Source organism: Colius striatus, chromosome 1 (genome assembly GCF_028858725.1).
Source record: "Colius striatus isolate bColStr4 chromosome 1, bColStr4.1.hap1, whole genome shotgun sequence".
Classification (NCBI taxonomy): Eukaryota; Metazoa; Chordata; class Aves; order Coliiformes; family Coliidae; genus Colius; species Colius striatus.
In genome coordinates, this window is record NC_084759.1 from 118,735,004 (window position 1) to 118,751,322 (window position 16,319).

At 44.7% G+C, this 16,319-nt stretch overlaps 1 protein-coding gene across 1 annotated transcript in view; it reads right to left on the reverse strand.

Moving 5' to 3' along the window:
* Positions 1 to 16,319, reverse strand: part of CCDC191 (coiled-coil domain containing 191) — a 21,932-nt gene continuing 5,613 nt past the window's right edge. The window contains exons 6-16 of the mRNA XM_062004939.1: positions 15,749 to 15,896; positions 13,725 to 13,915; positions 12,199 to 12,445; positions 10,263 to 10,720; positions 9,680 to 9,774; positions 7,301 to 7,383; positions 5,849 to 5,950; positions 4,557 to 4,700; positions 2,874 to 3,026; positions 2,339 to 2,493; positions 1 to 869 (exon numbers count right to left, since the gene is read on the reverse strand). Coding sequence (XP_061860923.1) covers positions 737 to 869; positions 2,339 to 2,493; positions 2,874 to 3,026; positions 4,557 to 4,700; positions 5,849 to 5,950; positions 7,301 to 7,383; positions 9,680 to 9,774; positions 10,263 to 10,720; positions 12,199 to 12,445; positions 13,725 to 13,915; positions 15,749 to 15,896 — 1,909 coding nt within the window. The 3' untranslated portion in view covers positions 1 to 736. The remainder of the gene's footprint in view (positions 870 to 2,338; positions 2,494 to 2,873; positions 3,027 to 4,556; positions 4,701 to 5,848; positions 5,951 to 7,300; positions 7,384 to 9,679; positions 9,775 to 10,262; positions 10,721 to 12,198; positions 12,446 to 13,724; positions 13,916 to 15,748; positions 15,897 to 16,319) is intronic.

Genomic DNA, 16,319 nt, shown 5'->3' on the forward strand with positions numbered 1-16,319 from the left:
GATAAACTTGAATTGCCGCTTGCCACCAAAATCAAAGCATTGTGCTTGTGAGCTGTCCAGTGCTGTGAACTAGGTGGTCTGTTGAAAAATCATCCAGGTTTTAGATTGTCCATATGGGATGCAGTGAACTGGATCATTAGCAAATATGATCTGCATAGTTTTTCCCTCTCCTCCTCCCATCCAAAGTTTCCTGGCACAGCTAGCTAGAAACTTCTCCGGGTGGCCAAGTTCACAGTAGTGGTTAGGGGTCAGCTGACAGTCAGGTCTGTTCGCTCTCTGATCAAGCTGTGTCACCCTACAGAGAGCTGGCAATAGAAATGCACCTGGCAAGTGCTTCAGGAAAAATAGGTGCAGTTTAGTACTGCGCTCCCTATGATGGAGAAGGATCCATATCAGTGCTGCAGCTCTGCATGTGGAAATGGTCTTGGCCTGAAACGCCCTATGCCAGGCCTTGGTTACCTCGGCCTTGCTGCTACCAGCCAGGATACCCCTACAGATACTCCCCAATGAGGAGAACCTTGTGGGGAAGGCCGCTGAAATGCAAAGTGAAACCATTGGATAAGTTTCCATATGCACTTAGCTTATGACAGTGGTGACCCAAAGTGAACTTCCTTTGGCTGTAAGATTCTTTGCACTGGACAGAACTTCCCCTTGGATTTGTTTTAGTCAGTAGGAAGATAGCACTGAACAGAGTCAGTCTCTTTGCCCCTCTTCATGGTCTCCTTTGATTCTTCTGTCATGCTTGGAAGTCGGGGAGAATTTCAGCTACCGTGCTGCGTAGCTGGTTTCTCCTTTCCTCTCTCTCTCTTTCCTTTTTCATTAGTAATGGGTACTGCTTCCATGCCTTGAATGCATTCAGCATGAGTCTCCTTCAAGAAATTGGGGACACAAAGAACAAAGCAATGACATGCAGATGTGTGCATAACATGTAACCAAAAGATAACTTCTATTTGAGGGGAGAACTCCCCTAAAATAGCTGTGGGATTTGTCCTTGCTGCTTCTAGTCATGACTGTGATGTGTTAAGTATGTGCATGCAGACCACTACATTAATGCCAGTCACGCCAGGGAAAAAAAACATGCACTGCCCTCTGTATTCCTCTCCCCCAAGAATTTCCCTCCTTCCTCTGACAGGATTCATTAGCTGGTGTTTGCTTAGCACTCTGAAGATGAAAGATGTTTCTTGAAGAATAAACAGGGTGTCTGAAAGCAGTTTCTGTAGGAAAACTACAGGTTTGGTTCTAACTAACCACTTGGGAGTGCAGGCCTCTATTCTTGCCTCATTTTAATCACTCCACTAAAGGTGCCTTGCCCTGGCTTCCCATTTGGGCAATAGGGAGCAACAGTTCTGTCTACAGAACAGTTTGCTATGTCACGGTCTGAACTGCCTTTTGCCAGTCAGCAGGGGAAGAGGTGATGAGGAAGGACAGATGATTATGCTTCTAATTTGAGGTCACATGTAGAATGAATCCAGTCCATTCCTGGGTCTGAATTTTCCCTGGCTGTTCCACTTTGCTGACTTGTTGGGTTAAATAGTACACTGTTCTGATCTTACTGGCACAGCACACTACCACAGTTTCGCCTACCACATAAGAGGTGAATTTAATTCTTCCTCTGAGGTGTAGCTGATCCTGTTTGGGCCATGCACAGGGGCAGCTTATTGATGACTGCATGCAGCTGACATGCTTGTATGGTGAGGTGGGCAAACGTGCCATTGTTCTTTGCTGAAATTTGACAAGAGCTTTTTCACAGCTGATGCAGTAATAGGACAAGTGACCTGGGTGTATCCAGCTCCAGTCATAATCCGTGGAACTGTCTGCTATAGTTCTTACTGCCAAGTCAGCCTGATGATGGCACAAACTGAAAGGTTCCTTAAGTAGAGTTTCTAGTTGATCAGCTTTGGATTTGTGAGCTAAATCATCTTCAGTGGACAAAACCATATAGTGTAATTCCTGCTCAATCATTTGCTTGCTCTAATTGTACTTAAAGATTTTTTTTTTCTTAAGGCAGCTTTTAGCAGAAGCTGCATGGCCAGATCTGATAATCAGCTTAGAAAGTTTCAGCTACTTATCTGCTTTCACCATATTCTTTTTCAGCAGATTTCAAAGTTCTGTGAAGGGTACTATGAAATTTCCTTTTCCAGGCTGCATGGAAAATTCTTACCATAAACCTCTGCTGTCATCTGTGTATATCACAGAAACAAAACACCAGCAGTAAAGAACCCATTTCACATGTTTTTTGGGGAGTAGATAATTCACCTGTTAAATGCAGTTCCTAAAATAATCTATAGGGTATATTGAACCTAAGTAAAAAGACCTGCTGTCAAAGGAGTGAACTTACTTGTTACTGTGTTCAGTAGCGATATTCAGCTTCTCCCAAAAGATATTCTTTTCCTCCATGACCAGATCAAACCATGCCCAGAAATACTTCCTCATGAGGCAAGCTGCATGGAGAACAGTCGCTCTCTCCTCTAGAGTGGAGAGATAATCCCTGTACTAGGGAAGGAGGACAGAGAAAGAAATGAGAATGGCTTCTTTCTCTCAACCCCCAGTTCAATAAACAGAAACACAGCAGTGCTGAGACTGTGGCAGCAAAGGGTTATGGGGACAGGAGTGGAGAAAATCAGCAGGGAGCAGGGTAAGAGGGTGCAAAGGAAGAGAAGCAGTATGCAGGAGAGTGTCCTGGGTGGAGGAGAATGATGGGAAATGGAGAGCTGAAAGAAGGTCTCTGAAGAAGGATGTGATGCTGCTGGAATGGGGACAGTGTAACTCAGCCAAGGCTGGCCTGCAGGTGCGTGAAGTGTCACTGTGGTGAGGGGAAAGTGTGGCAAAACTAGCTTGCTTAGTATTGTTTCTCCATGGTGGCATAGGCAGACCTTTAGCCAGTTCCTGAAGCCCCATCTCAGCAATGTATGGGAATAGAAGTCTTCAGCACAGGACACCTTCTCCATGAGGCTCTCCCGGGAGTCCTGGAGCCAAGTCATCAGGCATTTCCTTTGCAGGCCCAAGCAGTGGTGCCTTTGTGCCACCTGAGTCGAGACAGTGAATATAGCAGATAGTTATTTGGATTAGTGACTACATAAACATAATGCTACAAAAAAATGGGTACCCTGGAAAAATCATAGAACCACAGAATGGTAGGGTTGGAAGAGACCTTTAGAGATCGTCTAGTCCAACCCTCCTGGCCAAAGCAGATCTACCTAGATCAGGTTACGCAGGAACGCGTCCGGGCGGGTTTTGAAGACCTCCAGAGAAGGAGACTCCACACCCTTCCTGGGCAGCCTGTGCCAGGGCTCCCTCACCTGAACAGTAAAATAGTTTCTCCTTATGTTTAAATGGAACTTTTTGAGTTCCAACTTCTTTCTATTACCCCTTGTCCTGTAACTGATACAACAGAAAAAAGTGATGCCCCAACCTCCTGACATCCAACCTTTAGGTATTTGTAAATGTTAATGAGATACCCCACAGTCTCCTCTTAGCTAGATATTTTGGGGCCCCCAAAATGCAGATGTCTGACAGTTGGACTAACTTAGAGGACAGGTTCCCATAAAGAGGTGTTGGCATAAGGAACAAAACTAGTCTATCAGGCCACTGCTGTGTCACTTCTAGAGAATATCTTTTTGAATTAACTTCTCAGTTTAACCTGTTGTGAAAGGAGCAGAGGGATGGCCTGTAACAGCTTAGTCCAATCCTGTCCATAATGCTGACCAGCAGGGTGGACTTAGGGAGCAGCTGCTATCCCTCTCCCTCTTCCCAGCCAGAGGCCTATGTGCATTTGGTTGAATACCATAAGGAGCTGTAATTCCAGTGACTTAAATAGAAACCTGCCAACTTATCCCTGGGCTCTGGCTAAGTCTTCAGGATACAGTTGAGAGTTACTGGTACATCCCAGTAAGGCATGATAATTCAGTCATCTACAGAAATGTTTCATTAGCAGTATTTATGTGTCGAGGTCTCAGAAGGTACTGCTTGCTATTCTGCACTGGAGACACAGCCAGTGGAGATCACTGGATTATCACCTGTGGTGTCCTACCTCTGCCAGTGGCCAACGCTGCACTAGCAGCAACTCCAGAGAGAGGAAAAGCCCTAGCGATGGGCTGAGGTTAACTACTGTAACTACAGCGGCTTGGTGGTGGCTGACTGATTGAGCTTTGCTGTGGAGCAAGAGAACTGCCAAGCTCATAGAACTTTAATTTTTTTTTTGGCTATATCATACTGAACCAACTCCCGCTGTGTTATTGGTGTCAAATCATGTGGCAGTATTGCAGACATGTAGAGGCAAGTGAAGGACTGAAATTTGTTCCTTTCTCTGTCCTTTTGGTTCTTGTTTAACCAGTTATAAATGAGGATGCTACCCTTGTGGCTTTTTGATTACATTTCATGATTATTGTCAAGTGGGATGATTTAAAGAACCTAATATAGGGCAGGGTGTCCAGGGAGAATTTTTGCTTTTTTCCATTTGCCTTAAGAGCCTATTAAGGTTTCTGCTAAGTGCTGCATCCATTCTTTTTCCCTTCCTCTCATGGCATCAGTCCTTTCCTTTTATCCTCAGCACTTACCACAAGGTTTTCCTTGGCTTGCTCCATCAGCCTTTTCCATGGCACCATTCCCAGCTTTCTGAGCAGTACCTTCTCATAGTGATCTCTGGCCTTTTTCTGGAGCTGCTGCTCTTTCTCCAGCCTCCTCTGCTTCTCCATCTCTTTCTACAATACAATGAGCAGTAATTTTAATTCACTCTGGATAAAGAGGAAGTTTAGCAATGACAATAGATTGTTATACTGGAACTGGAGGTCCTGATTTGACAGGACACAGGGATCTTCATCACTTTTAGCAGTGCAGACCAGACATTACTCCATGTACTGGAACCTGTGGTAGAAAGCAGAGCAAACTGTCTTGAAAATTTTCATGGAAGATTATGATCTTTGTGGACATTTCCTTGGACCACGTATTAGTGTGTGGCCTTCCCTCAGCACTGCACTGTGTTACTGTAGTAGATATTATAATCTATAGCTACTAGCAGTGCTGACATAGCAGGAACCTCCTTTTGATGGGCATTCATCAATGTGGGGAGGGGTGCTTTGGTCGGCTCAAGGAGGGCAGCTTTCTATGTTTATAAAACTAGATTGAAAACATTGTCCAAAAATGATTCTGAGTTTACACATGGACCCTACCACTTCATCTAGCCTAAACAGTAGGGGGGAATTAACTGTGCAACACTACTTTTGACTGAGACTCAGGGATGAAGGTCAAACATTCTAAAACATGCAGTCCAAGTAGAACAGCAGTTGTAGGTCCAATTCCTGTAGGATTTCAAATGTGCTATTTGGGTTATTAGGACACCTCATTTCCAAGTAACAGTAATGAAGTGAGGCTATTCCTAGGCCAGCTCCAAGGAGAGGATGCTTCTGTTCCTCAGGTGGAAAGTTGCCCTTGCTGTATCTGTCAGCCTTTTTTACTTTTAAATCATGTTGGTTGTGACTGGTATCATTATGTATGCTGGAGGGAGACACAGTGGAAGGAGCAGTCTGAAAGCTGGCTGAACATGCTGCCACTGTGGGGACTTACATGGCTATACCCCAGCAATGAACATCCACCAGCTGGGACCTCTAGTCCTGCTGATGAGATAGAGACAGTATTTACTTGATAATGCATTCACTCTCCAGCCCTTCCCTTAATGTTGCCAAAAAGGGGGAAAGTGGTGAGTCTGTGGGTGCTGTGCTGTGGAACTCTGCTCTGTTAGTGAAGACCTTCAGCTAATGTTACTCTGGCTGCTGACTGAGTGCTAGTGGGTAATGGCTTTTCGGTTTTATCTCTGCTAAGGGAGGGGCAAACAGGTGAGGGGCTTGGTCACCAGCTTCTGCTGCCTTCGTTCCTCCCGTCGTTTTTCCAGCTGAGCTTTCTTTTCTTCAGCCTCCTTCCTCTGTCGTGCTTCCTCTTCAGCCTTCAGCTGGGCCTTGAAATGGAGGTAGGTAAAATTTAATTGGCACATTTGACCTTTTCAGAGGAGACAGTTTTCAAAGGATACAGACAGCTACACTTTCCCACTGTTCCTCCAGTACTGACCAACAGCTGAAACTTAGGGAAGCATGTTTTGTCACATACTAGACGTGATCAGTGATGAACAATGAACTGTGGAAGAGAGAGGAAGGAGAGGCTGGTCTACTACCCATATATATATTTCTACTATCCCATACTTATCTCTCTTTGCCCTAAGTTATAGCATTTTCCACTCTTCCCCTTAAAAATGTAAACCAAGTTATCAACCTGACTGTTGAAGTGAGTTCTGAATCCCTGGGCTCTGAAGTTTTACTTTACCAAAACATTTCTTTCCCCAAACACTGAAGATCAAAGAAATTATTTTACTTCAGTACTGGTCATACTTGGCACAATATCCTTCTCTGAATGTTTACCTATTCCCCTTGCAAACCTCACTCTGCTTTCATTTCACGAAGCTTTAGCTCTTGATGTACGCATCAAAGGCCTAAAACCTACACAAACCATAACACATGGTTACTATGACTGTGCTTCCTGATCTCTGTGATCTTGGCAACTGCACCTGAGGAAACCTCACCTTAGGCTCGTCTGCCTGCTCTATGGTTGAAGTGTTCTCTAAGGCTCATTTCAGCCTCTGTGTATGTGAGAGCATCTTTCCTGGAGAAAGGAGAAATGCTGGTGCTTTTAGGACCCCAGTTCTGAGCTTTCTAATCCTAATGCAACTTATTACCAGTGTTTTCAGTGACAGCTTAATGCCCTGAAGCTAAGAAGGCCTCTCTTTTGGATGTGTATCACAGAATTTGTGTATTAACTATGCAAACATTGTCAGTATCTTCTCTCTTCAGCAGAGATTTGCTAGAAAAATGCAGGATTTTTACCAGGTGGTCCTGCAAGGCACGGGAGAGGAAACCCACCATTTCCAGGTCCAATCAAATGGATCTCTGCATGCACTTCCACCTTTCTCATCCTTGGCAAGGAAAAGTTACAGTCTTGGGGTAGGTGTGAAAGGAGTGATGAGGGGGTTGGTAAGGGAGGCTGCTTCTAGAATTGTAATAGCAGCACATGAAGTTGCAATTGTCTGTGATAGTCTGCCTGTTAGATGGCAGGGCTAGTGCCATCATTGTATGCAAATGCAGCAATAGCTGCTTCTTTTCATGTGTGCTGGACATTTGCTTTCTCATGGGCTCTAAAACTCCTGTTTTTCATAAAGGTCTTTTCTTAGTTCCTGACTCTGGGATTACAACAGCATTTCTTGTAACTGGAATGGTGAGAGAGAGAGAGACTTTATTTCATTTTCCACTTCTCTTACCAATTTTTCCTCTTCTCTTTGTTGCTTGGCTGCCTCCAGTTTCTTCCTCCGTTCTGCCCGCTGAGTTGCTCTCTCTTCCATAGCTACAGAAACAGAGGAAATAAAGCTTACTGGAAATAAGCTATAGGATAATGGCAGGAGTCTGGTGAACACGGATGACCACTCCACTCTACCACAAAGACCTCACTGGCCTGCAAATGCCAGCACAAAGGGGCTTGCTTTCTGCTGCCTCTTATGGCTAGCAGTGTGATAAACATGGAACCCATAAACATTTATGAGATGACTCAGTCTCAGATTCACTCCACCCTCCTTGGTTGACAGTCACAGCCATGAGGCTAAGTTATGAAAGAAGCTGTGTTCAGAAGTTTTATCCTTGTCTTCTCTGATTGAGTGCTGAGGCTCAGGGCACCTGATTTAGCAGCAATTGCTATGAGGTCTTCAATAAGTTCCAATTGCTTATTTAAAGAGCAACATGATGGAAAGCATCCCTGCCAGTGACACAGAGATACTTGGTCTCACTAGTGAGAAACTACTTCTTAATGCTTTCTGGGGGAGATAAATTGCAATGTGGTGATCTTGCTGGCTGTCAGTGAAAATGTTACAGTGCTGTTGTGGCCACACAGAATATGCAGTGGAATTGAGAACCTGTGCTTGCTGCTTCTGAAGTCACAAAGCACAGGCTGGAGCAATAAATACCTGGAGGGCATTTAAGTGTTTTGACCACAACGGGTTTCCTTAGATTCTTTTCTCCCCTCAGCTGTCCCAGGATTATCTGACAAGGGAAAATCATCCATTGATAACTTATTCACTGAATTATTCGCTGCCAGGCAACGCTAAAGGCTTGGGGCAGAGTGGCTGGAAAGGTGCCCCCTGGAAAAGGACCTGGGAGTGTTGATTGACAGCTGCCTGAACGTGAGCCAGCTGTGGGCCCATGTGGCTTGTATCAGAAATAGCGTGGCCAGCAGAACCAGGGAAGTGATTGTCCCCCTTTGGTCAGCACTAGTGAGGCCTCACCTCAAATACTGTGCCCAATTTTGAGCCCCTCACTGCGAGAAAGACATTGAGGTGTTGGAGCATGTCCGGAGATGGACAACGAAGCTGGTGAAGGGTCTAGAGAACAAGTCTGATGAGGAGCAGCTGAGGGAACTGTGGTTGTTTAGTCTGGAGAAGAGGAGGCTGAGGGGAGATCTTGTTAGTCTGTACTACTGCCTGAAAGCAGGTTGTAGCGAGGTGGGGATCAGTCTCTTCTCCCAAGTAAGAAGCAACAGGACAAGAGAAAACAGCGTCAAGTTGCACCAGGGGAGGTTTAGATTGGGTATTAGGAAAAATGTCTTCATTGAGAATGTTGTTAAATACTGGAACAGGCTTCCCAGGGAGCTGGTGGTATCTCCATCCCTGGAGATATTTAAAAACCATGTATATGAGGTGCTGAGGGACATGGTTTAGCGGTGGGCTTGGCAGTGTGAGGTTAGTGGTTGGACTCGATCTTAAAGGCTTTTTCTAAACAAAACAATTTTATAATAACATGATTTTTTTTTTTTTTGATCTTCAAACAGAAGCACTTGAGTGCTCTGAAAATACATTTAATGTCTCCAAGATATACAGAGCTCTGGCAAAAACAGAGTGAGTGACGGCTTGGACTAGGTAGCACTAGAGCTGAACACAGTTAATGAAAGGCAACTAGTAATGCCCAACTCTTTATGGCCAAAAAGCAATGGTGATCCTGAAAGTGTTAAAAAAATCATAATAATCATATTCCAGGCAACCTTTCCTACAGATTATGACCACTCCCCACTTGACAGGGAAGAACATGACTTAGGGATATAACAGAATCTGATCTTAATTTACTGCATGAAAAGGCTGTGCCACATGTTTAATGTGTATATGCTATTCCAGTGTGGACAGAGAAGGGGAGATATCTCACAGAAGGCAAGGATCCAGAGCTCCTTCCCCAGCCCTAGCTACTGTTGTCTCACAAAACCTTGGGTAGGCACTTAATTCCCTTTGAAATCTTGATACATCTGTCACAGATGAAAATGGTCAGTTTGTTACATAGATATGCAATGAGGGGAATAAGGCTCGCAGCAAAAAACCTGTCGAGCTTCACTCTCTGGGTCTTGTCACACCGGAAACAATCACAAGTGTTGAGAGTAATGGCTACCACAGTGCACTAAGCATGGATTTGCAGTGGTCCAGGTTTTACAGATGCCTGACTTGGGCATGAAAACATCTCCCCCTCTCACAGTGCTGATCAGGCTGGGAAGGAGTTCTGAGTTTTAATTGCATACTGTCATCAACCAGCAAGGCTGAGGCAAAGAGAGAGGTTTTCAGACAAGCTGTTGAGTGGTCTGGAGTGGTGTTTGCTATCCAGAACAGTACCTTTCAGCATGGGATGAACTGGGGTCAGCTGCCTGGATGGCCTCCTGCCTTGCATCACTGCCCTTGTGTTTTCTGGCCTATGAGAAACAGCTGGACTGTAAAAAGAAAGAGTAGACAAATGTTGTCAAATGATGTCTCACACCTACCACCTTTGGCTGAGAAACAGGCTGTAGTTTAGTTGTGCTGCATTTTCATTCTTAATCCCTGATACACCTTTCTCCTTCTTGAAATGGGATTAATGATGTTTCCTGGCAAATGAGCCAAGTACCCAGAGCTGCTACCCAGAGCTCCTGCATGTTCTGAAACACTGCAGATGACACTCTAACTAAATAAATCCCTGCTATTACGATGCACACATAATGCTCTAGTGTTGCTGTTTCTATGTGGATCCTGTAAGGAGCACAAGGTGTTGAGCCACTGCAAAAAGGGAAAAGGATGGAGAACTGTGGCCAGCCTTGAGGCTAAGTCACAGCTGAGAAGAACAAGCAGTGCTAGCATGAGTTAAGTGTGCCTGGCAAACTCTCAACTTGAGTAGGAATGAGATGTGCTGACTAATTGAGCCTGCTTTATGATGGGCATATACCTCAGATGGGTTGTATTCTTGCATCTGGATTGGTTTTCCTCCCTGGTTTGTGAAGCAGAGTTGTTAAGGGACTGGGTTACAGCCTTGTCTTGTGCTGCCTCTTCTTTAGGTCTGCTCAGCTTCTGATTTTCCTGCAGTTTGAGGATCAGCTCTTGTTGTTTCTGAAGCTGCTGCCTTTGCTCCTCAATCAGATGTTGCTGGAAGGCATAATGGTGCTCAAAATGGCTACTATAAGCAGGAGTTGTCTTCGGACCGGGTGCCTGAGACTGCTGGGGAGGAGCGGATATTTGATTCCTGTACACAGCCTGATCCTGGGCACCTGAGGCCGTGTATTTTAGGGTAATCTCCCAGGCAAATTTGGTTTCTTTTCGGTAGGAATTAAATGTGTGAGCAGCATCCCAACATGAGTGGTCTCTGTTCTGGTCAGGTTCTTCCTGTATGAGGCAAATTTCAGTTGGCTGGCAGGGAGGGAAAAAAGAGATTAGGCAAAATTTGCATTGATTTAAATCAAAGCCCTCTTCTGCCCTTCCTAAATAGTAAGTCTTTCTGCAATACAAATCTGGTAAGATGCCTGAAAGTAAAGTCAGCTATGCTATCTTTAGTTCATACACAGGGTAGAGAGGGCCTGTTACGCACAGAACGGGAGGCAATAAGACAGAACTGTAAAGGAGCTTGTGCTGTTTTCTTGGGAGAAGAAATTGTGATCAGGCAAGAGCTCTCGCAGGAATCTATCCTGACTGTTTTGTTAGGGAGTACGAGATCAGGTCAGCTCATTTCTCAGAGATTAGCACATCCATTTTTGGACTGCGTTCACAGAATCTTAAGGGTTGGAAGGAATCGCCAAAGATCATTTAGTCCAACCCCTCTGCCAGAGCAGGACCACCAAGAGTAGGTCACACAGGAACTCATCCAGGTGGGTTTTGAATGTCTCCAGAGAAGGAGATGCAACAACCCACCTGGGCAGCCTGTTCCAGTGCTCAGAGAATAAAGGAAAAAAACCAATTGTTGAAGGGATCTGCATAGCTGACCTACTGGACAGTGCCTTTTCAGGCAGAAGTGCACATGGTGCTGCTTCCTCATGCCTCAGCTTTGACAAATAGTACCATGAAACTGGTGCATAGTCAGGAATGAAGCTGCACCTTTTCTGACACATGGTCGTTCTCTGAAGAGGCATCACATGTAAGCTCTGCTTTCTGATTCCTAGGTCAAACCCTAAATTCAGTCCCATCCTTCCAGCACAAACTTTTCCAGTGCATCAGAAAAAAAAAAAAAAACAATAGAGGCCTGCTAGGATGATACAAGCACCGTAGGAAATAAACTTGCTGACAAGCAAACAAAAACCTAGACCTGTAATATATGTGTGAGAGCTCTCATGCTGGGATCAGGATGCTGCTGTGGTACAGGTTTTATAGATAGAATGGAAGGGCAGGCTCTGACCTGAGACATGACAATTTAAGGAAGCAACCTCTGATTCTCCTTTCCCACCTCCTTGTGATGCGCATTATCCCAAAACAGCCAGTGACAACTTTTATCCTTCACACTTGAAAGCCAGAAAGCTGCACTGGCACGACAGAATCTCTTGTCATGCAGTCAAGCATTATTCTTTTTAAGTCTAAGCAGGCATCAAAGATGTAACTAATCTCACAGGAAAAGTGATCTGGGTGTGGGATGCTCAATGTGACTCGCAGTACATGAAGGGTTGTTCTCTGGAAGCATTAGAGATTATTTTTAAAGCTCATCCATTGTCCTTCACATTTGCCTCTGAATTGTCAAGATTTTTCTCCTGAACAGTTGCAGGCAGGTATTTTAGGGTCACTCTGGGAAAGAAGTCACCCTTCCTTTGGCACAGAGTACTCTCTATTTCAGATTGCACAAAAGCAGCACTTTGTAAGAGTACTAAGATGCTAATAGACAAAACTACCTGAGAAGGATTTACCTTGTCTTGTGGCAAGTCCTGATGGTTTACTTCTTCTGATCCAGGCTTGTTACCCTCCAGTGGCCTGTCCGGACCACCCTTCCCCAGTGACACTGCCTCCAGCAGCAGTGCCATTTTTCTCTTTGTCTCCTCCCTCTTGAGTTGCAGCTCTCGCTTCTCTGTCTCTGCTTGGCTCCAGTGCTGCCATGCCAGAAAGCAGCGGCGCAAAAGCCGTTGCCGGTTATGCTCCGCAGACAGTTGTGTTTTCCTGAATGAGAGAGGACCTGTGTTATCACACAATGGTTGGGGTTGGAGGGACCTAGAGATCATCCAGTCCAACCCCCTGCTAAAGCAAGTTCGCTTCAATCGGGTCACACAGGAACACAACTAGGTAGGTTTGAAAACCTCCCTAGAAGGAGACTCCACACCCTCCCTGGGCAGCCTGTGCCAGGGCTGCCTCACCCTCACAGGAAATAAGTTTTCCCTTGTGTTTAAGTGGAACTTTTTGTGCTCCAGCTTACGTCCATTACCCCTTGTCATGTTGCTGGGCCCTACAGAAAAAAAGTGCTGCCCCATCCTCTTGACATCCACCCTTCAGGTACTTATAAGTATTGATGAGGTCTCTCATTTAGTCTTCTCCAGGCTAAAACAGCCCCAGGTCTCATCAGCCTTTCCTTATAAGAAAGATGTTTCAGTCCCCTGATCATCTTGGCGGCCCTGTGCTGGACTCTCTCCAGAAGTTCCGTCTTTCTTGAGCTGGGGAGCCCAGAACTGGATGCAGTACTCCACTTACGATAGGAGTGAAGCTTCTGCCCAGGCCTGCCTGAAACAATTGCATCAAGTGCAGCAGTCCAGGCCATGGCATGAGGCCTCGTAACTTCGTCTTTTTTTGTGGCTTACACTCTGAAAGCCCTCCAAAGCTGTACAGAGTTTCTCCAAGGAGGAGTGGGAGGGCACAAACGATGGCTGTTACTCTGAAATAAGTTTCCCTACTTCTCCTTTTGCAATTCCCTGTGTCATCCTTGGGCTGTAGGACAGGTGCAAAAGAGGTATCCTGTTTCCTTGCCAACTGCACAGAGGGAAGCGGCAGGGCCTCAGAGCCTGCCAGACACCTGCAAGAGCAAATATTCTCTGGCTGATCGGGAATTCATCCAACAGCTTCCTTAATGAAAGGCACTGGCCAAAATTAACTCTACTATATCACTACTGAAATAGGAAATCACTATATTAGTCAGGAATAAATATGACACCTTATTTTCTCTGGGGTCCAGAGCAAGCCAGGGGGAGATTTCTGAGAAATATACCTATAGAGAGAGTGAGATCTGGGCTTGTTGGCAATTGCTAAAAAGCTCCAGTTTATCTCTGTCCTCCTTTTCATCTGTGCCACGATGCCTCTGGCAGACTATAGGCAATGTAGTAATTTTCTCTAAAAGAGCTGCTGTTTTCCTCCTGCTGGCTGACTGGCAAAGCCCCTTTTGTGGGCCCTGATGGCTGTATTGCCCAAGTATTGCTGCAGTAGGAGGAATTCCACAGTGTAAGGTTGTTACCTGTTTTGATCTTGGAGATGAACTTCCAATTGCTGTGTCTCCTGATTTACTTTCTGGGCCCAAGTATAGTTTCTCCAGGCTCGCAGGGCCTTCAGTTGGCATTTCCAGTCAGCAAGGACTCTGGCTTTTCCCATTTTAATTTTGTGCTCCAGAATGACTTTCAGCCACGCAGAGAAATGTTGTTGCATGCACTGCACGGGAGAGTTTCAGAAAACCAGTGAGCAAGACACAGCCTGTCACGCAAATGCTGATCCTCTCCACCCTTCCCCTTTTCTGACTTTCCTTTTTGGAATTCTTTTTAGAGTACCCACTTTCAACAGTTACCTTGACGGTAAAAAAATAAGTAACATGCAGAGCATGTGCAGGTCTTCTACAAAAAGCAGAAAGGGACCAGAAGGACAACATCATGAGGCTTTATGGTTTTGAGTGAAAGGCACTTAGTTCACCAAGCATAAAGGGGTAAAATGGGTGAAGAACACAGAATTTCTAGGGATAGAAAAGACATTTCAAAATCTAGAAAATGTCTAAAATGTTACAGTTAATAACAGTTCTCTGGAGAACACTTTGCAAATATCTCCATGGACCACTTGGGAGTTTTTTTCTCCTTTTTAACTTAGAAAAAAAATCAAGATATTTCCCAGTGTGTCTTTATGACACAACCTAAACTCACCCTTGTTCCAGTAGGAAGCCAAAGCTTTCCCCTATTGTGTAGTTAGTCTTGCTGCCTCTGGGAGCGATTGACATTGTACAGATCGCAATTTGCTATCTAATCTACCCCATAATTCTATCCTTGTCACTGCAGACACTGTTCAGTTTGATCCTCCAAGTGGGCCAACTCACAGGACTGAGCTATTCCCCTTTTGTTGTAATGCCTTGTTTTAATTGCATTCCTCTCACTCACTGTGGTCTCCAAATGCAGACTTACAAAAAGGACAAAATGTCAATGCATTAGCTATTTCCTTCTGCTTTAGGAAAATAATCAAAGTGTCACTATTGCTTACCTCAGCTGAGCTGTGGCTTCTCACACTATGCCAACCCTAAATTGTTCTGTGGTTTCATTCAGGCTTATCTTCATAGCTTAGGTTGTGCTGGAGAGAGGCTGTGTACTGCTAAACAGCAGCCAAGCTCAAATACAGCAGACTGACAGATGAAGTGGGCCACGGGGAGAATCATCATAAAAGCTATGGGATTCTTCTATTAAAAATTCTAGATGTAGATAAGTAGACATTAAGGATGATGACTGCTCTATTAATTAAAACATTATGTGATGGATGGCATTCATACCTGCACTCAGGGAAATTTATTCTCTTTGCCAAGAGTGCCCGTATAAAAATTATTCAGTACAAAAAGATTGATCTTTAATTGATCTTTCATTTGATACAACTAGGTGTTTAACCTAGAGCTGGCCATGGCATCAGAATAATGAGGGTAAAAGGAATAGGTTCCTACTGGGAATTACTGAGTCTGCACATTTGCCTCAAAAGAACTGTCACAATATCACAGAATATCCTATTATACCCAGTGAGAGCAGATCCTTGAGGAACCCATTACTGTGCATGAGCTGACACACTTCACCTCTTGGAGACCCAGCTCACAATTCATCCCAGGCCTCAGCACTTCTCTCTCTGCTCCTGCACCAGGGTCTGCAAGGCAATCTTTAAAAATATCTTCCCCTATACACCAGAAGGTCTTACCAGGCCCTTTTAGCCCACTTTCCCTCCTCAAGGGAAAACAAATCTTGCTTCTCTCTACATTTGCCTATTCTCAATTGCAGAAGCCTGTATGTTCACAACTGTCCTGAGAGCCACATCTTTCACACTTGGCACTGAGCACACTTCAGGCACAGACACCCTGGGGATGGATGCTCCTAATCTTACAAGATACTTTTTGCTACTTTTTGTGGTATCAGGAAAAGGGCTTGGAGGAAGTAAACATTTCTGATAACCAGGACTTTTTACTTCAGTTTTGCAGACAGCAGCTGAAGGCAGGTAGCTCAGAGTCAGATAAAGAAGGCTGATGCTCACTTTTTGCTTATTTATGTGAATCCTGTGCAGCAGCTCCTGAGCCTTTCTCTGTTTCTCCTCTTCTTTCTTCAGGTCTGGGGGTGGTGGTGCAGTAATAGATACCTCCTGTATTGACAGCTTCTGACTTTTTTCTAGGCTCTTACCTTCCCTGGAAAGTGAAAAAACATACAGATCTCAGACAATGAGGAAAGTACTGTTGCACAGATTTCACTGTCTTTTTGGCCAATCCTAAGAAAATCACTTCTACAGCTTAGAAAGTTGCTGATTATTTAACTCAGCCTTCTTAGAAAACAGCCTCTGTCATGGTTTGTTGCCCCAGAGATTAAATGCTTTGGAGCACGTCCAAAATATAGCAGACAGAAGAAAACAGTAAGACTTCAGCAAAGTCTTGCAGGAGAAGAATTGGGATCTTAGGGCTGTGTAAGCAAATAAATGGCATCTCTACAAGTCACATCTCTGTGACAATCCAAGCTCAGCAGAAGCAAAAATATGTCTCTGCAGAATTCTCAGCCAAGAATGCTCTTTATTCTCTCATAGCAGAGGAAAGATTGTTAACTGCTAGACTTTCAGC